This window comes from Pleurodeles waltl, chromosome 7, assembly GCF_031143425.1.
Source record: "Pleurodeles waltl isolate 20211129_DDA chromosome 7, aPleWal1.hap1.20221129, whole genome shotgun sequence".
Taxonomy (NCBI): domain Eukaryota; kingdom Metazoa; phylum Chordata; class Amphibia; order Caudata; family Salamandridae; genus Pleurodeles; species Pleurodeles waltl.
Window position 1 is genome coordinate 89,948,752 of NC_090446.1, and position 24,034 is coordinate 89,972,785.

The following is a 24,034-nucleotide window of genomic DNA, read 5'->3' on the forward strand; positions in this document are numbered from 1 at the left end:
TAACTCTGAGAGTTTTTAGCCAGATTTCGTTGTATTTTTGGACAATTTAGGTTATAAATCCACATCAGATGGAGTGATAAAGGGGTGGGGGGGGGGGGGTTGTTTAATGGCACTCTGGAAGACAGCGGCCTGCATGCTCAGTTTCAGAGGGGATTGTACAATAACATATGTTTAGGAGGGCAAGAGCCGATGCTGGCCCCGTAGGTGACGACATCACGCAAAGTCTTACGTCAGTGATGATGCGCAGCTTCTTCATGTAGGCCAGTTCGGTGCAGAGCAGTTCCCACACTGCCTCCTGCTGGTGCGAATATTTCCGACTCATGTTCTACAAGCGTACAAAAAAAAAACAGAAGGAATCAGAAACACTCCTCTGGAGCAATAAGCAGCTCCCGAAAACGTCTCAGGACTTAACAAGTATGACCCTGATGTCGATTTTTGCTCAAGTTCATTTGCAGCTAATATTTCAGTGGAAAGCTATATGTTTGCCTCTTTATGTAGATTTTCCGTGGTCTAAAGGCGAGTGCATAGACGTGTATCTATGCTGTGATAGTGAAAATTAATTCGGTTCAGTAACACGTTATTAAAGGAAGTGTAATAAAAAGGCACACCCACATGTTTATTACACTCTGCATTAGCATGTATACTATTTATCTCACATTAGTAAAAATACATGTTTGACTAATAAAACATATTTGTAGTAATAAACAGGAAATTATCTCATGTGATATCACAGCAAGAATTGCGGTGGAATCTCTCATCTTTTGGTGGGAAGACATATGAAAGCATCATGAACAAAAGCCACTCACATTCCATTGTTTGCATGCCTTCTCAAATGTATGCAGTGAATGGTGCCACTCCTGGTATGTATGTATGTATATATATATATATATATATATACACATACACATACACACACATATATATATATATATATATATATATATATATATTTTTTTTTTTTTTACAGTGAGTGGTTTATCATTTCTTAAAGTGGTATAATGGAGTATTTTCAGGAATTTTGAGCCACAAGCATGATGAATAGTGGCCTACTGGTAAGGGTTCTTTTGCAGCTTGAAATATTTTTTGGATTCACAAGCGACCCACCCATTTCCACCAATGAACATGAAAGAAATGGAGAAAAAAAAATAGAATTTGAAGATGGTGACCAAAGGTAGGAGCTTCTGGGGAAAGGGCACATGACATCACAGGAAGCACCAAATGGGGATCCTGTTGGCACCCAGCAACAACAAAAAATCAGAAATAAAAGTAGGACTTGTAAAGTAGAAGAAAAGTGGAGAAATTCCGGTCCCAACCACTAGATGGTGGAATAATGCACTGCAGGTGAATCCAGAAAAGACTCGCACTGCAAAACATGAAATTCTCAAAATTACACAAATTAATTGACATAATTTAAATTTACCCCAGGCCTAAATCAGACATTTATGACCAATTTGCAGAGCTCACACCCCATGTTTTGGCGTAGTACAGCTGCATCTTTGGGTCTTCTAAATCCAAGATCATACTGTTGACCATCACTGCTTCACTCTGTAGGACCATGTGACACTACTGTGTTGGTCTTCTTAAATATCTCTGATTATAACTAATGCCCATGAAAGAACAGGATCCCAGATACTAAGATGCTATTTGTTACCATTGTTGCGGGAGGGAAGAGGCAGCGTGAGCCACTCAAGATTCCCCACTTGAAACAATCATAATAATTACCAGTAATACTAAATTCACACTGCACATCTGCATATGTATATTGAGGGTGTTTAGATCTGTCTGTATGTTTATCTGCATATGTATATGAGAATTGGTGTCTCTGTGTTTAGAACTGTTTCTTTGTATAGATAAAGGCGTATTTAACTGTTAATTTGTGTGTGAAGATTTGTGTGCACATTTATTTGTACATGAACCTGTGGTTTTCTATATTCATATACTTTTAAGAGCGGGTTGTGTGTGTGTATGAGTTCATCTATATGTTCATGTGGAGGACCTGTGTGCATACTGATACATTGGTGTGTTGCAGGAGAGTGACTATTTGTACAAATTTGTGTGGGTGTGGGGAAGTATATCCAGTGCTTCATCTGAGTCGGTGGTTGTAGGTGGGCCCCATTGGCACTTATTTTTGGGGACTGGCACATTTTTCCTTATCATGACTGAGACAGAACAAGAGAAAAAAAAAAAAAAACACAATGGTGAAAGGCTGAGAAAGATGGAAAAACTATGACAAAGGGAGAAAGCGGGGAAGAAAAAGAAGCTGCAAGGGTGAGATAAAGGGGCAGGGAGTACCTGGAGGTGGATTAAAGAGGTAGGAGGTGAAATCATGACTATGCATCCTTGGTTTTGCATACACCAACATTCAGTAGTGCTGGGTGTGGGTTTCTGAGCAAAACTGCCTGACACTTATTCTTTTACAAATGAAGTGCTGAGTGTATACGTATTATTAGGGGATATGTATGTATATGTGCATCTTTGCCTGTGGATGTCGGTATGTTCAGCTATGTCCATATGGGTTTGATGTTCAAAATAGATTTACTCCTATTTAGGGGCCCCAGAGAGTGAGGGGGTCGAAGAATACATTATATTAATGGTAGTGTTTGAGAAGGCCTGGCATGGTCTTTTAAGGAAACAATATGTGTGTGTCTGGTCTTATCTTTTACCCTGCTACATCTCGGAGTGATATTCCAGACTACAGTGCATCTGGAGTGCTCAAAGTCATCTACGTTCCAAAACTGTTGGTTTTGTTGGCCATGCCTTTGATAGTTCATAAGGTATGTTTTGAGGCAGATAATACCTGGCATCCTGTGGTCAATCTATTGTTTGTGCTATTGAGGATCCAGCATGTATATGTTTTTAATAAGACCAACATCAAGTTTGGGAGGAACAGGTGACTTCTCTGCTATTTGGCAAAGTCCAGCATCACAGACTAACTTCTGTCCTGGAGAAACAGAGCAGACAGTAAAGACGAGGACTTGATCCTTCTTCCCGCTTGACATGAAGATGAATTCTTACCCAGGTACGACAAAGATTGGATACACCTTTATTCAAAACACAATCCTTCAATCTTTCCCTTCTATGAAACCTCAACGATGCACATGCTTATCATTCGTATCTTTGGGGTGAGTTTGTTAATGTGTGTATCCATAAAGAGCGATATGAATCTGAACCTTTGTACTTAAAAACAGGTAGCCTTATAACTATCTAATGCTCTGAAATCATGATTGCCATTTGTGCATTTCATTGTACTTGACATGTAATGGTCCAATCAATAAAGCTTAGCCTAAACATGATTAGTTGGCAAACGTAAACAACTATTGTGATGATTGTGATTGTGTGAGATTTTATGTACAACCTGCAAGCACACAAGGAAATGATTTAGAATTTCATTCTTTCAATTTCAATAAAATTAGGAACTAGTCCATTGGGCAATTGTTGATCTCTGGAACAACCAATGGGTGTATGACCAATGTGTAATATAACAAAGAGTAGGTTAAGAAGAACAACGAAGGCCAATTGTGATATTTTCTGTATTGCTGCTAAAGTTATGGTACTGTGCGAACAGCTGTGTTATATTGCCCTTTGGTTTGCCCTTGTGGTTTCACCTCCACCTCTGTGTGTCTACTTGATAGGATCCCTGTATTAGTTCTCCTCCACTAGCAGAGAACAAGTATGTGTTGGACTGTGCATACACCTAAAGAGTAACACAACCTTTCTTACACAGGTCATGCTGAAACTGATGGTTTGGGCTTTTAGAGACGTACACAATCCTTTGCACCTTTACCCCTTTAAGAGGATTATTCTGACCCCTCTATAAAACACATTCAGCCTCGCATAACTGTGGCTCATTGGTTGATCCGGTGCATGTATGTGGTGGAGTGTGGTGTGGGACGTATGTTGTATGTTGCATGTTTGTGAGGTCCTGTGCATTGTGATTGGTTTCCTTCATGAGAAGAAGAGAACTGCTACACAAGACCAAGGTCTTCAGGTTGCCATGCACGCGTAACCACCTGTATGTGGCTGCCCACTACAAACTTGTTGCTCATCTAGGATGGATTTGAGAGTATGCGTCGACATTTGTTCATCACATATCTGCTGTCTCTCTAACAAGGGAATGGCCAGAACAGGGTTTATGGCTTTTTTGCCTAGGCACCAGTAGGGCCAGTGGATAAATTACACCTGCTTGGACTGCCTGGCCCATCTCCCCTTAAGTAAACATTCTGTGGCTGTTTGAGGCCTCCCATCTTCACCTGCCCTAGGACTGCTCTTGAAATCACCAAGATTGCACTAAGGTAATCTATACTATCATCCTGTAATACAGGTCCCTTTGGTCAGTTGGGTGAGCTTTTATCCCTCCTTTGTGAAGAATGTCTGGCAATTTGGCTCCTCCTATGGCAGGCCAGAGTTTATGAAGAAAAAAAACCTTTGGTTGGCCTGCATTTCCCGCCAGTGCCTCCTTAAGTTGGATAAGACATAGGCCTCCAAGACCAGTCTTTATTCCTTGCCTGGATCACATAGAAAGCCCCACCCATGCACTTTCCTTATCCCCAACCCAACAAAGTCAAGACCATTGCCAGTCAACCTCTGCAAGCCCTACTTGGAAGTCTGGCTCTTTACTGCCTTGTATAGTCAGGAGAAGGTGAGGAAATGCCTGACTCTGAAGGATAAACAGTAGAGACCAGCAGTCTGAATCAAGGTGGAGGATGACTCGAGTAACAAAGCCTGTCTTGGTGAAAGCAGTCTGCAGCCAGGATGGACCTGGACCACAACTACACCATCTATGTGTACTTGGACCATCAAAGGGATGCACCTTCTGGTAAGACAGCTTTGACCCTTGACCCCCATGTTATCTGCCTTTATTTCTTAATGAGTCTAAGAGCAAAGGCACAGTTAAAAAATCTAGACTAGAAAAATAAGAAGAAGATCATGATATCTCCATGTTGTAAGAAAGCTGCATGCAAATATGTGCCTCCCCCGACAGTTGTGCATATTGAATTCTGTTAGCAAGGAGATTTGTGTTCAAGTATGTGTGCATCAGTGGAGTGGATCAGTGAGCTTAAATATGGATCACATTGTGCATTACCCTCACCTCGTGGCCCTTGACGATATCCCTCCAGGAGTTTTCCAGGCGAATGCTGGTCTCATTGCCTTCTCTGATTTCCCAGTGGAGGCGAATGTCGCGAGATAAACGAGGGAGGCCGTACATGCTGTAATTGGACAGTTTGTTCCGGAGCCTTGAAGCTTCATTGGAATCCTATAGAAAAGATACAAAACAGTCAATGTCTGCTTCAACATAAAGAAGGAAACTGGATTTAGAGCATCAAAACCAACTTGACTGGACTAAACAGTGATGCAGAGTTCAACTCTTTGAAGTACTCTCCGGCAATGTGTCGAGGAAGGTGCAGTTCCTTACACAACTGCTATAGAATGTTGCGATAGTGAAATAATTATTTACCCTGCAGGACTATAGTCACCTCTTTTGAAATTGCAAACATCCTCAACAGTCAGTATTTTCACCTGATATGCTCTGTTGTCGGTCATGTTATTCTGAATGATCACAATCTGTGCTTATTTTGATTCACAACAGGCGATGAATATAGAGTAGCATCTTTTTTTGAGGATACCGAGTACCAGCTACTAAACTGACAAGTGCACAGAATTTTAAAGTTTGAGATTTACACGTGTAAGAGAGCATTGTATCACTTTGTAGTAACATTTCCTGTAGTGACAATGGCTTATCGTATATTTTGCCAAATCTCATCATGTAAATTGCTTTATAACGTACTTATTTTTACCGCTACACATTGTTTAGTAATAAGCACGCCAAGGCACGATGCACGCCCTGTCCTCAGAAAGTTACAAAAGTATTGAGACACAATGCGTCTTGTTCTTTTGCAGATTATTCACTGGTAGCTACTTCGTCGCCAGTGTTCTATGTTGAAAATACATTTCCTTCAGAGCCATACCATCTCTGATGAGCGTGCTGGTACCCTGCACGAACGAGCACAAAAGTACCCTTAGTTTAACTTTCCTCCAACGCTGAAACTACGGTAAGGACACCTGAAAATCCCCTTTACCAAGGTGTTTGACGACTCAATTTGCAATCTTAAAATAGCACATCCATGAATATATAGGCTTATTTGAAGGCCCCCCTCTGCTTTTCGGGGAAACCATGGAATCAGAACTATGTCTAGAAAGCAAAGAAATATGTTGAGTCATAAATGGTTAGAACAAAAGCCGTGCTGATAGAGTTGTACAAGAACGAAAGGTTTGCAAGTGCTAGGACCAGTTACTTGGTATTCCTGGACTAAGTTTTCACAAATCCCTTTTTTAACTTTTTTGTGTACTCTGTTTTGTTTTCCGTCAGTTCTTCTGCCTCCCAACAAGCGAGTGTTTTCCTTTTCACTTCCTTCTTTTACACGAGTTTGGCTTGATACTTAGAAGGCTTACCATTACCTCCATATCTAACACTAACGACAATCTGCAATGGCCTTATTACATGTTGGCTGGGTGTAATGCATCAGTATCCTTGCACCTGTAATTACCAATATTGTGCTAGCTGTAACTATGGATTTCTAGAACACCAAAGGATTCCCACGTGGGGCTGTAAACAAACCCTAAGAAATAGGGACCTACTACAGGAATCTGTGTTACCACCACACCCAATTCTAGTAGAAACTCCAATTTTGTCTTGATTCCTTCATGAGATGTGTACCTGCTTTTAGCTGGTCGGTTGATTGATCGTAAAATCATCTACAACTAAGTTGTTACTACACTTCTTGCAAATCCTAATTTGGCAGATAACTACTGTTATCTTCCAAATTAGGAAATGCTTTGAAATTGCAGTGAGGGTCTCTTTCAGATACATTCAGCTGAAAGAATATTCCTTACCCTACTAACACCACTTCTTTACAAACCTACTCAGACTCTGGTGTGCGACGGAAGCCTCAGAATCATTTGGAAATCCATTCTTGGGATATCAAAGAAACTGTGATGCCACACTAATGGCCAATTGTGTGATATGCAAGTGCCAAATTATAATAAATGTTCCCTTTTACATTAGCTGTTCACGGAGAAAAAAATTGAAATGTAAATTCTCCAGGATCTTCAATAAGTCGAGTGGCTTTCAAATAAGCCCAGAAGAGGGCTCAGAATGTGGCAATATATTACTAATCATATTTTTGGATTATCTTTCATAAATATAAACAATTTTATTACAGTGCATTCGTTGAGAAGTTATGGTGCTAGATGTTATGATCCCTTGATACACTCCTATCTTGATATTGCCATATTCTGCATGGTTTAGCCGTGGGGTGGAAAAAACACTAATTTAATAACAATAACTATGCAGCACCACAAGATTTGACTTAACCTTAACATATAACAATAAAAACAAGCATCAGCAAAGCCATTAGGTCTGCTTTTAAAGGAATGTAATTTGGTCAGGAGACATTTTCACCATCAAGCCAGACCTAAAAATCCGTGTAAGTTAATGACTGACCTCCTCCCATTTGAGCAAGGGCTTAGAAATTAATTAGTTGTCATAGACCTCCAGTGACCTTTATAGATACAGATATTATAGCTGTAGAATTGAGTTAAACTTGCTTGCACCTGCCTCGGCCAGGCCTTTTTTGCTCTGCCGAACATTAAACAAATCAGCTGCGCAAATAACAAGCATGTGGGGTTTGGAAACCTTGGAATGTGGAATAATGTGCATTCAAATTTCCAATACGCACAAAGCAGATAAGGGTCAAGATCGTGCAATCAATACATAACAAGACCATAGCATTTGCTATATAGTGGTGAACAACTTGTTGGCTTCTTGGAATCGGGTCCAAGAATTAACTAGGGAGTACCAGGGCATTATTCAAAGTATATGCCTCTTTCCAATACCATCAGTCTCAAATAGGTGTTTGGGCAGCAGTGATCTCAGTCTGCCTCTGAGCAGAAATGATAATAACATGATTAGCGTTCACACAACATGACAAAAGTAGATATTTGCGGTGTTACAATTACGTGTGTCCCAGAGACAATTTCGTATGGATGAAAAATTGATATGGCCTTTCCTAGCTGGAAACTGTAGGTGGCCCAGAACTCTGCAACAGGAGCATCTTCTTGCTGAGTTATCTCACCAGTGGTAATTGTATGAATTTTGCTAGGGTGTCTGGTCTGTGTGTAGAGTCAGGAAACTGAAAATTCCACTTGTGTAACTGGTGAAGGATAAGTCCACAAATCTATTTAAGCAGTGAGATCACTAGGAAGCTCTGCTACTCATACAGTCCTCATGGTTGTTGGCCAATGAGGATATCTCTGGGGGTTGTAGGCAAGTTTGTCAATGACTATGTCACTCAATGTGCAAGATTCTGTTTGCAGTGGAAGAGCATGCTATTGCTTCTCTCCGAGAACATCAAACCTGGGTGATGCAGTTCATCTTCTGTCTTCCTTTCAAAGAGGGCATTTAGAATTATTGTTCCACACTCAATTGCATCTTCTAAATGTGTAGCCAATTGCAAGAAGCTATAGGGTGTCTCAATAGATTGCTTACTTTTCAGTTTCACTCCTTCACAGCACTGAAATGAGAGCACCTTTAAAGTCCTTCAGGACCTTAGCACATTGCATACAAATCTGGACTCTGTCAATCATTAGATTTCCTTGTATGTTTATATATATTCTTTCCATCTTTTTAAAAACTCTTTATGTATTGGCATTTTAAGTAAATAGTAGATCATGTTTTCTCTTATTATCTTGGTACAGCTAGTTTTACATTATCGTTTGGTTCACCATTGGTTTGTTGCCTTCGTTGCTACGAGAAGGATATCAGAGTTTCAGTGGTCTGTATACCCACGGTGGGGGTATTGATTATTTTCAGAGGATAATGGTATGCCAATGCAGTATTAATATTAAAATATTTCATAACATAATAAACTTGGAACAGATTACCTTTGTATCCTGTCTTCTTATTGGCATTCACTTGTGATTGCCTGGTTGAGCATCGGTGGCGGGATGAGCAGAATCGTAGGCCTGATTTGCTCTTGACCGTAATCAAATGGGGTAGAGGGGAAGCATTAATTAATTGCGGGTCTGATGAAGTGGTGGAGTCATGTGTCAGTTGTGTAGTCAGTTGGATAGTGTTACAAAATGTGTTGGCGGGTCTCATGTTTACCTCTAATGTGAGTTGGCTCCCCCTTTTCCATTGGTAGGTGTCTCCCTCGTGTTGTGTTTTCCCCTGGCTCAGGATCGACATCTGATTCCACATATGGCCATCCCTCTCTGTCCTCCATCTGGTCATTGGTCATTCCATGGGATTCCCATTAGTCTACCTCAATAGTGTTGTAATAAATCAAACTCTTACCCGAGCCTCCTCTCTCTGCAAAGCCTGTTCCTCTGCCCGGACCCATATTGTTACATTGCTCACCCCGATCTCCAGACTCGGACCCCTGGGCGACTTCCAGGCCATTGCTAAGCGCCATCTGGCCAAGTCCAGAAATCTGATCTCCACTTTCTTAAGAGTTGGCCTGGTGAACAGGCCCAGGAAGCATTAAGGCGGAGTGCTAGTAAGTGATCTGTCCAGGGTGTTGCCAAGTTTCTCCGTTACTGTTTCCCAGGATTCCTCAAGTTCAGGACACCCCCATGTTATGTGGTCCAAGTCCAAGACCAGAGTTTTACAGCAGGGGCATCCCCTGGGCTCTCCTCCATATATAGTCCTGAGTCTGTGTGAGGTCGGGTAAGTTCTGGGAGTGTAATTATATTGTATATATTTAAGACACAAATTGCGTGAGACTGTGTCGGTAGGATAACATCCTTTTCCTTTTGTGGTCTGTGATTTCTCTCCCTAGTGTGGTCTCCCAGTAAGTTTTAAGGGCATCCAGTAGTTTCAAAGTCATTTAGCTAAGAGCTCTATAGAACCATGTGAACAGGTGGGAGCCCGTTCCCATACTCAGTATGAGTTGGAGGACTGTGTGCCTGGTGGGTTCAGTGTTCAAGGTATCCCTTATGTCTTACATGGCTCATTTCAGTGCTTCATATGTAAGGAATTGCCCTGATGGTACGCTAGTTTGCTCCACCAGGTCCCCAAATGGGATGAGGATATTCTACTGGAAGCAGTTCCTCACGGTCACCAAACCCACCTCCGTTCAGTTTTCCATTTGCACTGAAATGAAGAAGACCACAAGTTTGCCATGGGGTACACCTACTAATGGTAGCTCAGGGGCATATGAGATTGCTACTCCAGTGCACCGCAGTCCCCGTTTCCACCAGGTCAGTGCTGACGTTAGCAGGACACTTGGGCGAGGGGTTCAGATCTTTGGGTTTAGCAGTTTGGCCAGCAATAGGCCTTGATTAGGGTCTATCCCCAACTGGCCCAATTTATGTAGGCTTGTGCGATTCAGCCATTTTGCCATCCATTGGACTTGAGCCACCAGGTAGTACAATTCAAAGTCAGGCACTCCGAGCCCTCCTTCCGATGTGGGGTGGCCGAGGGTGGACAAGTGAGACCTTCTGACACCCGCCATCCCAAATCAATCCTGGAGGAGTGCGCCAAGTCTCCTATACCAGCTCACTGGGATTTTCACTGGGAGGCTGACAAATATAGGAGATGGGGGACCATGACCATTTTGGAAAGTGCTATTCTTGCCATTGTGTGTAGTTTAAGGGTGCGCCAGAACGCGACACATGATTTCAAGGGTCGGAAAGTTTTTCCCAGATTTGGAGGTCAACTAGGTCATGAAATATTTGTATTCCCAAGTACTTAAATGTGTGTGGTGCCCAAACTATATCATGTGGGCATTTAGCAGGACGGGAATTCCATGTGGTCCGGTAAGGGGCAAGTTTTGCTCCTATTCATCCTTAGGCCACAACATCGACCAAATTTCTCAAGAAGATGCAATACCCTGGGAGCGGCAGCCTCCCCATCTCTTAATTAAACAAGCAGATCATCTGTATATAATGAGATGATGTGTGTAGTGTTACCGGTTGTAATACCCCAATCCGGTCCCTTTATGCGGAACGTTATCCTAAAGGCTCAATAGCTATGGCGAAAAGGAGCGACGAGAGGGGACATCCCTGCCTGGTGCCCCGGAATACTTCCCCGTTCTTACTCTAGCCATGGGGTGACCATACAGTAGCTCCACCCACCTCACCCATTTAGTGCTTAATCCCATTCGGATCATGACCGCTTTCAAGAAATCCCATCTCAGGGAATTGAAAGCTTTCTCTAGGTCAACCGACATGATCATGGTGTTGGGGTCATGTAGACCCTCCTGGGAATATAGGATCGAGTATAGCCGACAAAGATTGTAGGTGGTGCTACGCCTAGGTATGAAGACATTTTGGTCTTCTTGAATTAGCCTCTGCATGTGGAGTAGAAGGCGGGTCGCTAATATCTTACTGAGTATCTTAAAATCACAATTCAGCATGGAAAGGGGTCGAAAGTCTGTTACTGTTATATTTTTAAAGGTGGATTTGGGCAGGGGGACCACCAATGCCTCCCTTTTTGTCTCCGGCAGTATGCCCTTCTCATAGTTTTGGTGCCAATACCTCCACAAATGTCTTATAGAATTTTGAGGGGAGGCCGTCAGTGTCTGGTGTTGTACCGGTTGTCAGTCCTTTGATTGCATTTTTGACCTCTTCCTCTGTTACCGGCACCCCTAATGGGTCTCGATCCTCTGATGTGAGGGACTGCAACAACAGGGTCTATAGTTGGTAGTCCAATTCTGGCAGTAGGTAAACCTACGGCGGATGGTAAAGGGGCACATAGTAGGACCTGAGAGCTGTGTTGATGTTTTGAGGGGAGAAGAGGACTGTCCCATCTGCTGTATGTAGGTTTGTGACAGGGGGGCCCTGTTGTCGGAGTGAACCAACCTGGCCAACAGTCTGTTCAATTTTCAATCTTCCTTGTGCACTCTATTCAAATAGTTTTTATAATCATAGAACCTCAGTCATTCCAGGGCAATGTTGTATTTCTCGTGCATCTCCAACAGTCGCACAAGGGCTCCAGGACTGTTACCTTGTTCATTGTCTCATTTGTGGAGTCCGTGCTCTAATTTCATATGGTCACATTCTAAAGAACGTCGGATACCCACCGTCTGTCCCATGCAGTGTCTTACGCAACCTTTCGGGCCTCCCATTCTGTGCTGCAGAAGCAAAGTATTGTAACAGTCGGTTGTGAAAAGATTCCTTAAATGGAGCATCCTCTAAGGCTGCTGGTTGGAGCTGCATTTTGGTATTGGTGGTCAGTCATTTGTGCAGCGCCAGGTCAATAATAAGGGGTTGTGGTCTGCTAGGGTACGTCCCAGATATTTGGTGTGTGAGATGCTTGGGCTAAGTTACTTAGTGCATATAAAACGCTCAATTCTAGTGTGTAATAGGTGTAGTCCAGAGTAGTATGAGGCGTCTCTGGCTGTTGGATGTTGGATACACCCAAGGTCCTACATGTTCTAGAGTTTGGTCCGAGCAGCCAGCCCGGCAGTTGCTCTGTGTGCTGCTGCCTCTGGTAGTGGAGTGGGTGGAGCGATTTAAGGTAGTGTTGAGTACACAGTTAAAGTCCCCGCCTATTAAGTATGGTCCCTCAGTCTGTTGGACTGATAGGACATGGAGTAACTGGACCTGATCCTGGTTTGGTACATAGACACTACCTAAGACTATGTTTGCCATGAAGCCATCCCTCTGCAATGACGTAGCAGCCCACTTTATGTCTATTATGGTGGTTTCAAAAGGGACTCCTGCCCTCACCCATATCAGGGCGCCCCATGCAAATGCTGAATACGTGGAAGCATGTAATTGGCCCCGCCATCTTCGTCTGAGGAGTTAAGCCTCCAGTGAGGTAAGGTGCGTCCCTTGGAGCAAGGCTGTATGGACCCCTCTTCTTTTGAGGTATGCCAAGATCTTGTGTTGGCTGGTCGCCGATTCTAGGCCCTATATATTCCATGTCATCAATTTATAATCATGCATTGTGGTGGTCAGGTTATTCATTGTGTAATAAGGTTACAGCATGCCTGCCACCCACCATGCCCCCCGCTTGGTTATCCTACCCCATTCTTTCCATCTTACCCGTCTCTCTGTAAGAGCCATGTTTGCTTTATATAAACATATATACACCAGTAATGTGTTTCTTTGTTGCATGTTTGCTCGCTTAGTTTATTTCAACAGTGATACCAAATGCAGAGCATTTGAAATAGAGCTCTTGCTTCCTACACCATGAAAGGCAGGGCAAATAAACCTCATGGTCATCAGTACTATTTTGCAGAAATAACTGTCTGCTTTCATATTTAGTGGGTTGTGAGCAAGTAAGACCTCTGGGCTCAGAGAAACCATTGGCTTATGGTTACAGTGATGTATGAGCTTTCCAGTGTTTGACAGGCTTCACTTGGGTTTAGGAAGCTGAAGTGAGACCTCTATGGAGTCCTCTCAACTCACAGCTATTGGTTAGTTATGCTGCTACTGGTTATCTGTGAACAGCATCCCACCAACGTGTAAGGGGTGTTTCTAGTGCATGACTGTTATAGGCTGGGTTGTAGTAGGACGGTCAAACCCTACCTTGCGGTTATTGATCTTACGCTCCACGGAATCCTTCTTCTTCTCAACATCATTGATTGACACAGGAGTCAGGATTAGGGTTTTTGAGGTTGCCCGGGAAAACGTCACATAGTCTGGCAACCTCTTCCTTCGCTTCTGAGGCCCCTAAATGTAAAGAAAGAAAAAGCATGAGTAAGCCTCACAACAGTCACTGGCTACCAGACTTCCAGGCATCAATGCGAATCAGTCAAGTCTATATGTTAGCTATATGTAGAGGAGACAGTCACAAGTAGGAAGCCTCTCAGATGTACATCATATAACAAGGATGAGATGTAATTGCCAAAAGGGGACCAGTGAATGATCCAGCCCAGCAGCTCACATGTTGGGCACCACAGACAGACCTCACAGAGTTCTCAGGGCTTCATAGCTCTATAGAAATTCACCAAGTTTACATGACCAACACAAGATGTCCTGCTTAAAGCAGAGTTACACTGCTTATGTTACAAGGAATAGCAAAGAGTTAAGTTTAATAACCAGAAAACATGGTAATACCAAAGAATAGATCTTGTGTAAAGCACACAATCATACTTGTAGGAGGAAGATTTAGGAAGTCACATCAGTGATCTGATGGTGGTCTCCAAATTACACCATCACTATATTCAGAGCATCAACCCCTAAACTACACAAAACATCTTTGACTGACAAGAAGCAAGTACACTGGACAACGGGACACATGGAGGATTCACTTCTAGGAACAAAATGATAGTCTACCTGCTGCAACCATGAACCAGATACAACCATTGAAAGCAGTCCAGCTTCCCTCAGCCCAGCAAGTATCCTGTGGTGTACCGCTAGTAGGCCAGTTCACCAGTAACTGTGCATCTTGTGCAGAGCGGAGAAAGAACAGAGGTGAGCTGACTCACTCCATGTACAATCACCCCAATCATGGCCTACACCTCCACTCACTTCATTATCAATAACTTTCTGCATTTCAGGGCTTCATAAATTGAGTTCATTAGTGAAAGGCATCAAGCATAGGATTGACTCCACACAAGGCTCATGTGCCACTTCACTTTGGCAGACTACCTTCAGAACAAGCAGCCAAAAGTGCTTCACTCCTCCCTTGCAAATGACTACTGGCCAACATTATTTTCAAGAAATGACCCACTCATTCTTCAGTTTGGACAATGCATTTTGGAGTAACCAGAAGATCAGCACTTTCTTCTAACACCTCCCCCATTCACCAACCAGTGCCAAGCAGGTCAACCCAAATAGACTCATTCATACAACTGCCTTACAATAGAGGCACACAAATTCATCTATACACTAATTCTACTGCCATGCATATAAGTTTTTAGAATGCAGCATGGCAATAAAGGAACAATAACATTTTATTACTGGCTGTATGAAGACAAGAGGTCAGTAAGTTTGGATTAGAACTGTTACCTCATCCCCACAGCCCTAGGTTAGGGCGCATTTCAGATTGCCTTTACGGACCAACTCTACAAAGGATTCAAGTAGAAATACTGTTTGCCTTGGGTGACCTTCTAGGAACATTTCGCCTCAAACCTGTGATGGTGCTCCAGTTATTAAGTATGTGGTAAGAGATCTTTCTTGCATCTGACAGTAATGAGCAAGCGAAGTTGATTCCCTTGGCTGTCTCAGCCACTTTCAATATGCTAGATCACCAAATTCTGCTAAACAGGTGGGCTGATGTGGTCCAGTTCTCATCTGTTTCGCTCCACTCGTTTTGGTGCTACTTAGAGTAACAGAAGTCCCCAAATAATAAGCATGAATCTTCTGTAACTTTTTGTATCCCTTGTTGCCATGCTCTGTCAATGCAATTGTTTTATGTGTATGTACAGCCATTACAACTTTCTCTTTTTCAACTGTTTGACACCTCTGCTGATCGTACACAAGCCCTTATGAAACTGACCAGCAAAAACTAATATGCCTACCTTAATTCCGAAATGGACTGCAAACACCATCGGTGGCATGCACTTTTGTGGGTCTCCTCAGACTTGCTATACCTCTCTGATTCTAAGACAGCTCCACTGGCCAACAGAAGACACTTCAAAATCACCACCATAGTTTGCCAGACTTTATTTCTCCCTGATTCAATCTGCCTTGTAAAAAAGCTTCTAGAATAATTTTCCTGGGAAACAAAAATCTAATGCACATCTGCAGATTCATTATAAACACAGCTAGAGAAAACATTTTGGTGGTGGGATGAAAAGCAGTGGTTATATTTGATTCAAATCTTAAGGTTAGGGGAAGTGATTTCAGATATCATTTTACTTTTTCCAATTACCTCACAGGAGGGCCTTTGACCTTGATGATGGTCAGTGAAGTTTTTTTTTTTTATATTCTTGACCAAAAGCATCAGACAATGTATTATGATCAGTCATTGTTTATTAGAACAGCAATCAGGAGAGAAAGTTTATAAAGTCGAAATAAAAATATTTCTTTAAAAACACCTAGTAGTAACAGGGCTGAACACTCAGTTTTTTTCTATGTTCCCTTAAAGGATTTTTCTGTAGAATGAAGATCACTGTGTTGGTGTTCGTAAGATCGCTTGGTTGGCCTGAAGTGAGGGTGTGTGACCCAGTGAAACAAAGTGTGACAAGATTTAGAGTAAATCCTGGATCAACGACCAACCAGGGAGGAGATGAATTATATTTACTCCAGACAGAAGCTTCACCGCTCCGGAAAAGACCTGGTGGAACCCTCGTTGAAAACAGCTAAAGAAGGTGTAAAAGTTGAAGGAAATAGATTGCATCTTCGGCAGACGAAACTGGGCATATGGTGGACCAATCACGGGAGAGGATCTGACTCCAGCTCTTCTCAAAGTATGGAGTATTTTGAAAGGAGGCCTGTAGTGGGTTGTGGTTCCAAAAGGAGTCCGAGGTTACGGTACACATTTATAGTGATGCACATGGCTGACATTGGGAAGGCAACGTTGGAGTACAAGTAGGTGTCAGCTGTGAAGGAACATCTCAACGTCTTGCTTGCTTAATTTCTGAGGTTTAATTCAATCTTTCTTACCTAATGTTTCCTCCCCAAAAAAAGTTTTTGACAAATGTGCATGGAGCAAGATTGTCCACAGTTAGAACTGCCTGCAGAGTCACCGTCAATCATCTTTCTTGTTCAAACAGTGCTTCGAGGCAACAACGCTTGAGTTTTGGGACCTTTTCTGTGGTTCTTCTGACGGAACATTCAGAGTTTACCTGACAAAGCGTCCAGCTCCTCTTATTCGGAGAAGTTAGCAGCACATAAGGATATTCATTCACCAAAATACCTGGTACAAGGACTCACAACAGCAAGGCAGGTCTACAATGTCAAAGCAGTAGAACGACACTGCCACCGGGCCTGGGGACCTGTCACAAGACTTTTAATGATCCTTTCTCCAGTGAGGACTTAGTAAATAAATACTTCTCCTTGAGACGGAGCTGGGGGTTGCATGAGTGTACAGGTTGAGGGAGAAGAGATTGGCACCACATATGGAACATCTAACCAGCGTTTAATGTTCATGGCGCTCATCTCCTTCCACCTTTTACTACAGAGTTGCACCATCAACTCCTGAGACACCCAAAAAGCCATGTTGGGCTTCTTGTGCAGCCAAGTTGGCTAATGAGAAAGCAATCCTATCACTACTCTACTTCCTGTCGGCCAGAACAATGGAGCATGTCCCAGAAATGTCACATTGCCATCGGTGGTATAGTATGCCCAACTGCTGAGGAACTATTCACTTTGGCATGGACAGATGTGCACTCACCGAACTAATGATCCCACTCCTACACTAAGATAATGGTGCTAAAATGGTGTCCAAACTGGAGCTTCTCAGAGAAGCTCTTCACTCTAGATATAGTCAGGTCCCTGAAATTAAATGCATTTTATTTGTGAAAACCCCGATTCTGGCTAACTTAGAGATTTTAGGCCCCAGACTCCATTTTGTCAGTGATGAGGGACGTTTCCTTAGACCACATCAATAGGTTTGTATTTTCATGTCTCCCTCAAATAACAATTGACTGTGATCTACTGGCAAGGACAGTAACCTTCACAGGCTATTCTACATCAAAGTATACCAGTTCAAGGTAAACCTGGCTGTCCCAGGGAAAATTACGTTTAATGGAAACACTTCTGTTCCATTAAGAATTAGGAGAATCTTGTTAAATATATTTAGTTGCATATGTTTTGCTTTGCTTAGTTTTAATTGGTTTAAGCTATGTGAATCGTGTAGAACTGTAGTAAGTGTTTAAAATCCATTGTTTAAAACCCTCCAAAAAATGTGTTTTCTTAAAGTAACAGGAAACCCTTTCCATTGACCTTAGGAAACGAATCCACGTTGGACTGCTTTGTCATTTTCTATACTTAGCATTTTAATGATTTGAACTTAATTGCATTTTTTATTGATTTTGTACTTTTATTGAGCCTTACACTCTTCTTGATTAATTGATTCTGACTTTGCTAAATTGACGCCTGCATGTCTATTTTTTTTTAATGAAAGCTTTTAGTTTAAGACTTCTCTGTCTATCATTCTTGTAGGACCAAACGGGTTCTACATTTCTCTCAAGCGAAATCGTCATTTCGAATGCTAATATAAAGCAGATCTAACAGGAAGCACCAAAATCCGTATCAGAATTAGACCGCTCCTGATTCATCAGATGTGCACAAGACAAGAGCAGTGGTTTGGGCACCATCACACCTTGAAGACCTTTCAAAAGACAAGTAATCGTTTTAGTTCAGCCTGTAGAATTCTCTGATCAAAGCTTACTTTACAAAATACATGCCATTTATAGACACTGTATTTGCCATCAGAATTTGACAAAGAAAGCTGAAAATCTCTTAACAGAACTAAAGAGTGTTCTAAGTTTTATAAAGTAGTACAAGTCAGTGACACTGGCTTCTCAAGTTTCCTTGGGGCACCATGATATTCCAGCACACTATGAATGCTCAAATTTAACTAAATCAATTTTACCAGCATGTAACTGGGCAGAGGTACAACTTCTTGTAAGGGCCACACTGTCATAGACAGGTTTACTTACTGGGTTTGTTACAATATAAAAGTACAATATTGAAGAAAAGGAGTAGAGGACATTTTCTGAAGCTTACCCTATGTATAATTAGACACGTATACCATTTAGAGTGGACTACATGTCCAAAAAACACATAGGGTTTGGGGCAAAATGCAGAGTTGACACAGATATGAGAATTTATCTCTCTGGGCTCCGGTTATCATAACTTGTCACCTTCCAGCAACTTGTGATGAAAGCTATAGCATGGAGCTTCATGAATTTATTTGCTGAGCGCTCAAGTAGTCACTCTACCTAAGGGGTCAGTTCCACCTATATTTTCTCCTCTTAAGTGTGTGATCTCAATGTAAGCTTGAGTGCCAGATTGTCAGCGCACATACAATGTTGACTCCAGTGGCTAACATATACGGAAGAAGGGAAACCTTTCCCGAAAGCTAACTGGCTGAGAGGAAATATTTTTGGGAGGATGGAACATAGTCCAATCCATGCTTCTGCAGACAATCCATAGCTTTTGGTACTCTCTTGTGACCAGTGGCGTAGCGTGGGTTGTCAGCACCCGGGGCAAGGCAAGTAATTTGCGCCCCCTAACCCGTGGATTTTAGCACTCGCGAGTGCGAGCGCGCCCCCCCCCCAGATGTTGCGCCCGGTGCGGCCAGCCCCCCCTGCACCCCCAACGCTACGCCACTGCTTGTGACCATATGCCAACAAGCTGCATCTCCTGTGCTTCATGCACTTGTGGAGGCGCATTCTTTGGGTTGGGTAAGGGAAGCGATTTACTCACTAGAGTTGGGAAAAACTTGTGTAATTTGCTACAGTGTAATTACGTGAAATTATTCACGATTACACAAGGTTCATAACCTAGCATACATAACTATTTTCTTGGTGAAAAATGCACCCATGCTTCCCTAATGGACCAGAGGTCCTTGCACCCAAAATGGATCAGAGGATGCATTTTCCTCTAAGAAAATAGTGCTGAATTGATAGAATATGAACAGCAGCAGCCAGCATGGTTATGTTCCTGTGGTTTTGATGTAGACATTTTGGCCTCAAAGTACGCTGAATTACACGAGCGGGTGCAATCGCATAATTTTCGATAATTTCATGTTACAAGAGTAACGTGAAATTACCAAAATTAATAAGATTACTTGGATGTAATTAAAATTTGCCTAGCTGTAAAATCTAATACGCTTAGTTGAATGCAAAGATTTGTGGCTTCAGTCAAAATGTGCCAACTACTTGTTCACAGCAAGGGGCAGTCAGCGTCTTTAAAGTTCAATGGAACCCAAGGTCTGGAGATTGTGGAGGGAGGCACTGAGGAAGTTTGAACCACAGGACCCATGAAGGAGAATCTGTGCCGTCAGGGATGCAAGGTCTGTATCACGACTGGGGCAGGAAGGAGAACATCAAGCAAGACTCCAACTGCATTCCTGAAACAGAGTCAAGTTCTGACCTTTCATCCCACACACAGTGACACAGCACCTTCACAAGTAACCAAGAGCCTGATTCAGACTGCAGGGTGATGCCCACAAAACATGGCAGCTGGAAGAAAGGGCCTACCACCATGGGTCTGGAAGTGGACAACCTAGAACTGGTCAAGTGACACCCCATTGAGAAACACTTCCATCAATTTTAGTTGTGGAATCCAGAAGAAGGAGCCATTCAAAGAGGGAGTTTACTTTGGCTTTTGAGGTTTTGCAACAGCTCTAGAGCCAGTCCGCTGTGGACACACAGAGGCAGGGTTCCTCCAATAACATGGAGCCACCATACACTGAGTGCCCCAAAAGTACTGGGGGAGCTTCCAATCAGTCTGTTTGGAAGAACAGCTTTGTTATTCAGTTGTCCAAAGGAGGTCCTAGTAGGGGAAAATACAGTGCTACCTTTTGAAGAGCAAACATGTAAAGCTAGTGACACTGAGTCTACAAGCAGTTTCATATCTGAATGACAGTGAGATTGTGTGACCTGTGCTCCCAAGATTATCAGAACCAGATTGGCCGATGGAAAGTGGAGACAGGGGGTTAGCGACATCAAAGGATTCATGGCCCACATGCTTGGAGAGCTTCTCCTTAAGACCTGTGCTGATGGTATCAAATGGCAATTGTGAAATAGTGGGATTATATATGTAGCTGGGTCTCTGGAGAGCTGAAAAGTGGGAAAACTAGTCAGAAGTAGTCTATTTGGGGAAATGCATTAATAAGAATTTTTTCTTGTAAAGTACACATTTGTGAGGTCCTAAAATCATATACTTGTACTGACTCAACTCAGGACTCAACCTGCTTTCAAGACCAGTTACAGGAGTAGCAACTGCACCAGGCAACAGTCTGCAGGTATCAGGCAGGTTTCCATCCAAGGGAGCTCCACTGTCCGAACTCCACTATTTTGGGATGAAAACCACAATGAGAGGGATTTATAGGCCCATGATAAGGCTTTTAGGAGAGAGATGTCTAAGGCACGCGCACAGTGAGTGTGTAAACCTCCATCAGATGGAGGTTGGGGATGAGCCAGGAATATTGTGTCTTTGTCAATGAGGGGACTATTGCTCACCTGCATCTTTCCTTAACAATACCGAAACCTATTAAAAACTAAGGGCCTTGTTACAACTTTGGCGGTCTGACCGTTGGACTGCCAATACGGTGGTGGGGAGGCGGCCACCAAGCAGACGGCCTCCCCACCACCATATTATGAACTTCCCACCGAAACAGTGCAGCGGCATTGGCTTTGGCTTTCAGGGAGAGCCAAGGACAATGCCGCCACACTGGTGGTGCTGCCAGGACACTCGGAATGTGCACTGTCTGCCATGGTCCCCTGTGGCCCCGTGTCTGCCTTTCTGCTGGCCTTTTCATGGTGGGGTCCCCACCATGGAAAGGCAAGTCGTGATTAGCACGGAAGTGCCGACATTGGCACCACCGTTCTTGACCATGACTTGCACTGCCACCAACCCGTCGGGATCCATGATCATGGTGGTGGTCTTCTGGCGGTCCTACTACCAGCATCATAATCTGGAGGTCGGACCGCCACAGCGGGTACAGTGGTTTTAGGACCACTGTACTCGTAATGAGGCTCTAAGTTCTCATTTTAGAGCCAAGGCTATGAACCCTCTTGGCATCAGACAGCGTAATTTCCAAATTGCTTTACTTATAGAAACTACATGCATAATTTTGATAGTTTGAAGCCCCGCTGCGCCTGTTTTTTCTCACATTAGTGAAATCAACATTGCTTGTTGGTATAGTGAAATTATGAACATGTGACTTTTTTCTGGACAATTCTGGAATTTAATCTAAAACTTGTGAGTTACCTTTCATTTGGGGACAATCTGCTCCTTTTTTGTGTTATTTGGAATTGTAAAAAACAAAATGCATTTGCAGACTCAACGAAAGCTGAATTATTTTGGTAGAGGAGATATTTAACACTTTTGGGGGTTATGGTCAACTGCTTTGCTATCTAACATAGGCTCAGCCAGACTGCACATCGACCCTTGCCTTGGTGGATGGCATAGGGGTTCACACAGAGCATCTCACTCTGCACACTGCTGACCTCAAATTAGCTACTAGGCAACCAGAGGACCATACAATAGATTCTGTTCAAGCCAGAAACAGTGACCAATCTTAAGCCTTGCTGATCACCTGCCCCACATTCCTGAATGATTAGAAGATTTCCCATGCGTCCTTCATCAATGTGGTTGTGGCAAAGCATGTGCTGCAAACATGGAATACTTATCCCCTGGAGCAAGCGTCGAGGGAGCCCATACAGACAGCTCTACTGCACCGCTCACAGGTAGGATACAGATTACCAGGGTCCCTCAGAGTCTGCATTGAAAGCCAACTCCACTGATGGCTGAATGCTACAAAGATCAGTTGTCTGTCCTCTAGCTAAATAGTCTGATCGCCTTGTATAAGTTAATGTTTCCAATTCAGTACCAGTGTGGCAGGACTTGCCACCACTAATATCTACAGTTAGAAAATCACAATTCTGCCTCTGAATATTAATTCTACTAAAAATGTTTAAAAGGGTTAGCCGCTGATTCACAAGTACAAATCATCACACAGTAGGTTTTATTCAAAATCATATTCTGATATTTTGAAAAAAGTATCATTTTTTGTGCATTACTTTACTTGTGAAGTAGAAGAAGAAGAACTCCCCCTGTCTTTTCCAAAATGCCAATTGTTATTCCTATTGGACGTGATTGAATGGTGAAATGTATTGTCTCGTCCGCTCTATATGAACTTCACTCCATGCAGAAATTACAAGAATGGGCTGGAATAGTTAGCGGGCAGACCACACAGGCTGCTCGGCTGACTCTATACTGTCACCTTGACCTGAGCAGCACCCGGCCACCCAATCATCTCTTCTGCTGCGTTATGCACCCGTCTCACCTCTCTACGAAATCTGCTCTCCCGTTGGTTGGGTTCCTCCACTGCGCGGTTTAAGGGCCTGATTTAGAGTTTGGCAGATGGGGTTACTCTGTCAGAAATGTGACGGACATCCGGTCCGCCATCTTACAATTACATTATATCCTATGGGAATCGCAATACGGCAGATGGGATATACTTCACGTTCGTGCTGGAGTGACCCATCCGCCATACCTAAATCAGGCCTGAAGCCTGTTTCTTCTGTGTTTTTAAGGCGCACAATATTATTTGCCCATCCTCTGGGATATGTAAATCTCATTTGTTTGCAACATGAACATTTTGACTATGGCCAAATACAACATTTTCTCTTGAGCTTGCTAATGTAATTGTTGAAGCCCATGAACCCCAATTTCTTGTTGTTCATCTCACTGCCGGTTATAGTCTCAATACCAAGTCTATTTGGGGAACAAAATCTAAATATCAGCTCCTGCTTCAGGTCTGGTTGTAAAGCCTTGTGTTAGACCTCGTGATGCTGTTGACCGTGGTCCCGTCCTGCTGAGCTTTGGCATTTTACAGGTAATGCAAGAATCATTAGGCCGTAAAATCTTAGACACGTTTAAAGGGAGTCTCTGGAAAGCTGCCTTCTAGAGATGAAAGGCTAGGAGGAACATTTACAGAACTGTGGGCATCACCATTGAAGCAAAACAGGTTTGCTTACATTCAGAATACTCTATTTGGCAGATTTGAGTGTATCGAATGACTGCATTTCAGGTAAAATGCGCCTGCCTGGTTATCTGAAAGTGTTTTCGACTTGTCTGTGTTTGCAGACTCACACAACTCTGTCACGAGATCTATCAGACATAAATAACTGTATATAAATGGGGGAATCATCAAAAACAAATTCTTTCACACTAAAAGCCGTTTTACTCTCCTCTCCTCTTAAGGAAGCAGATATGTGACTGAAAGGTAACTGAAATGCAAGAATAGTTTACATCCAGAAGCTGGTGATGCCCTAAAGCAGATTAAGGGAGGTTTAAGAATGTGCCAATGCGATTTGTTTTAAAAATGCGGGAGGCGTAGCTAAGGGCAGCTAGATGCATGGCCAATGAGTCCAGAAGCATGGAGCAGGAAACAGAATATTGA

General features: G+C 42.9%; 1 protein-coding gene across 3 annotated transcripts in view; it reads right to left on the bottom strand.

Annotated features, from left to right (window-relative positions):
- The window catches only part of PLEKHG6 (pleckstrin homology and RhoGEF domain containing G6), a 119,352-nt gene that overhangs the window by 33,553 nt on the left and 61,765 nt on the right, over positions 1-24,034 (bottom strand). For all 3 annotated transcript variants that reach the window (XM_069243130.1, XM_069243131.1, XM_069243132.1), the window contains 3 exons: positions 13,534-13,677; positions 5,090-5,254; positions 230-325 (listed from right to left, as the gene is read on the bottom strand). In XM_069243130.1, coding sequence (XP_069099231.1) covers positions 230-325; positions 5,090-5,254; positions 13,534-13,677 — 405 coding nt within the window. The remainder of the gene's footprint in view (positions 1-229; positions 326-5,089; positions 5,255-13,533; positions 13,678-24,034) is intronic.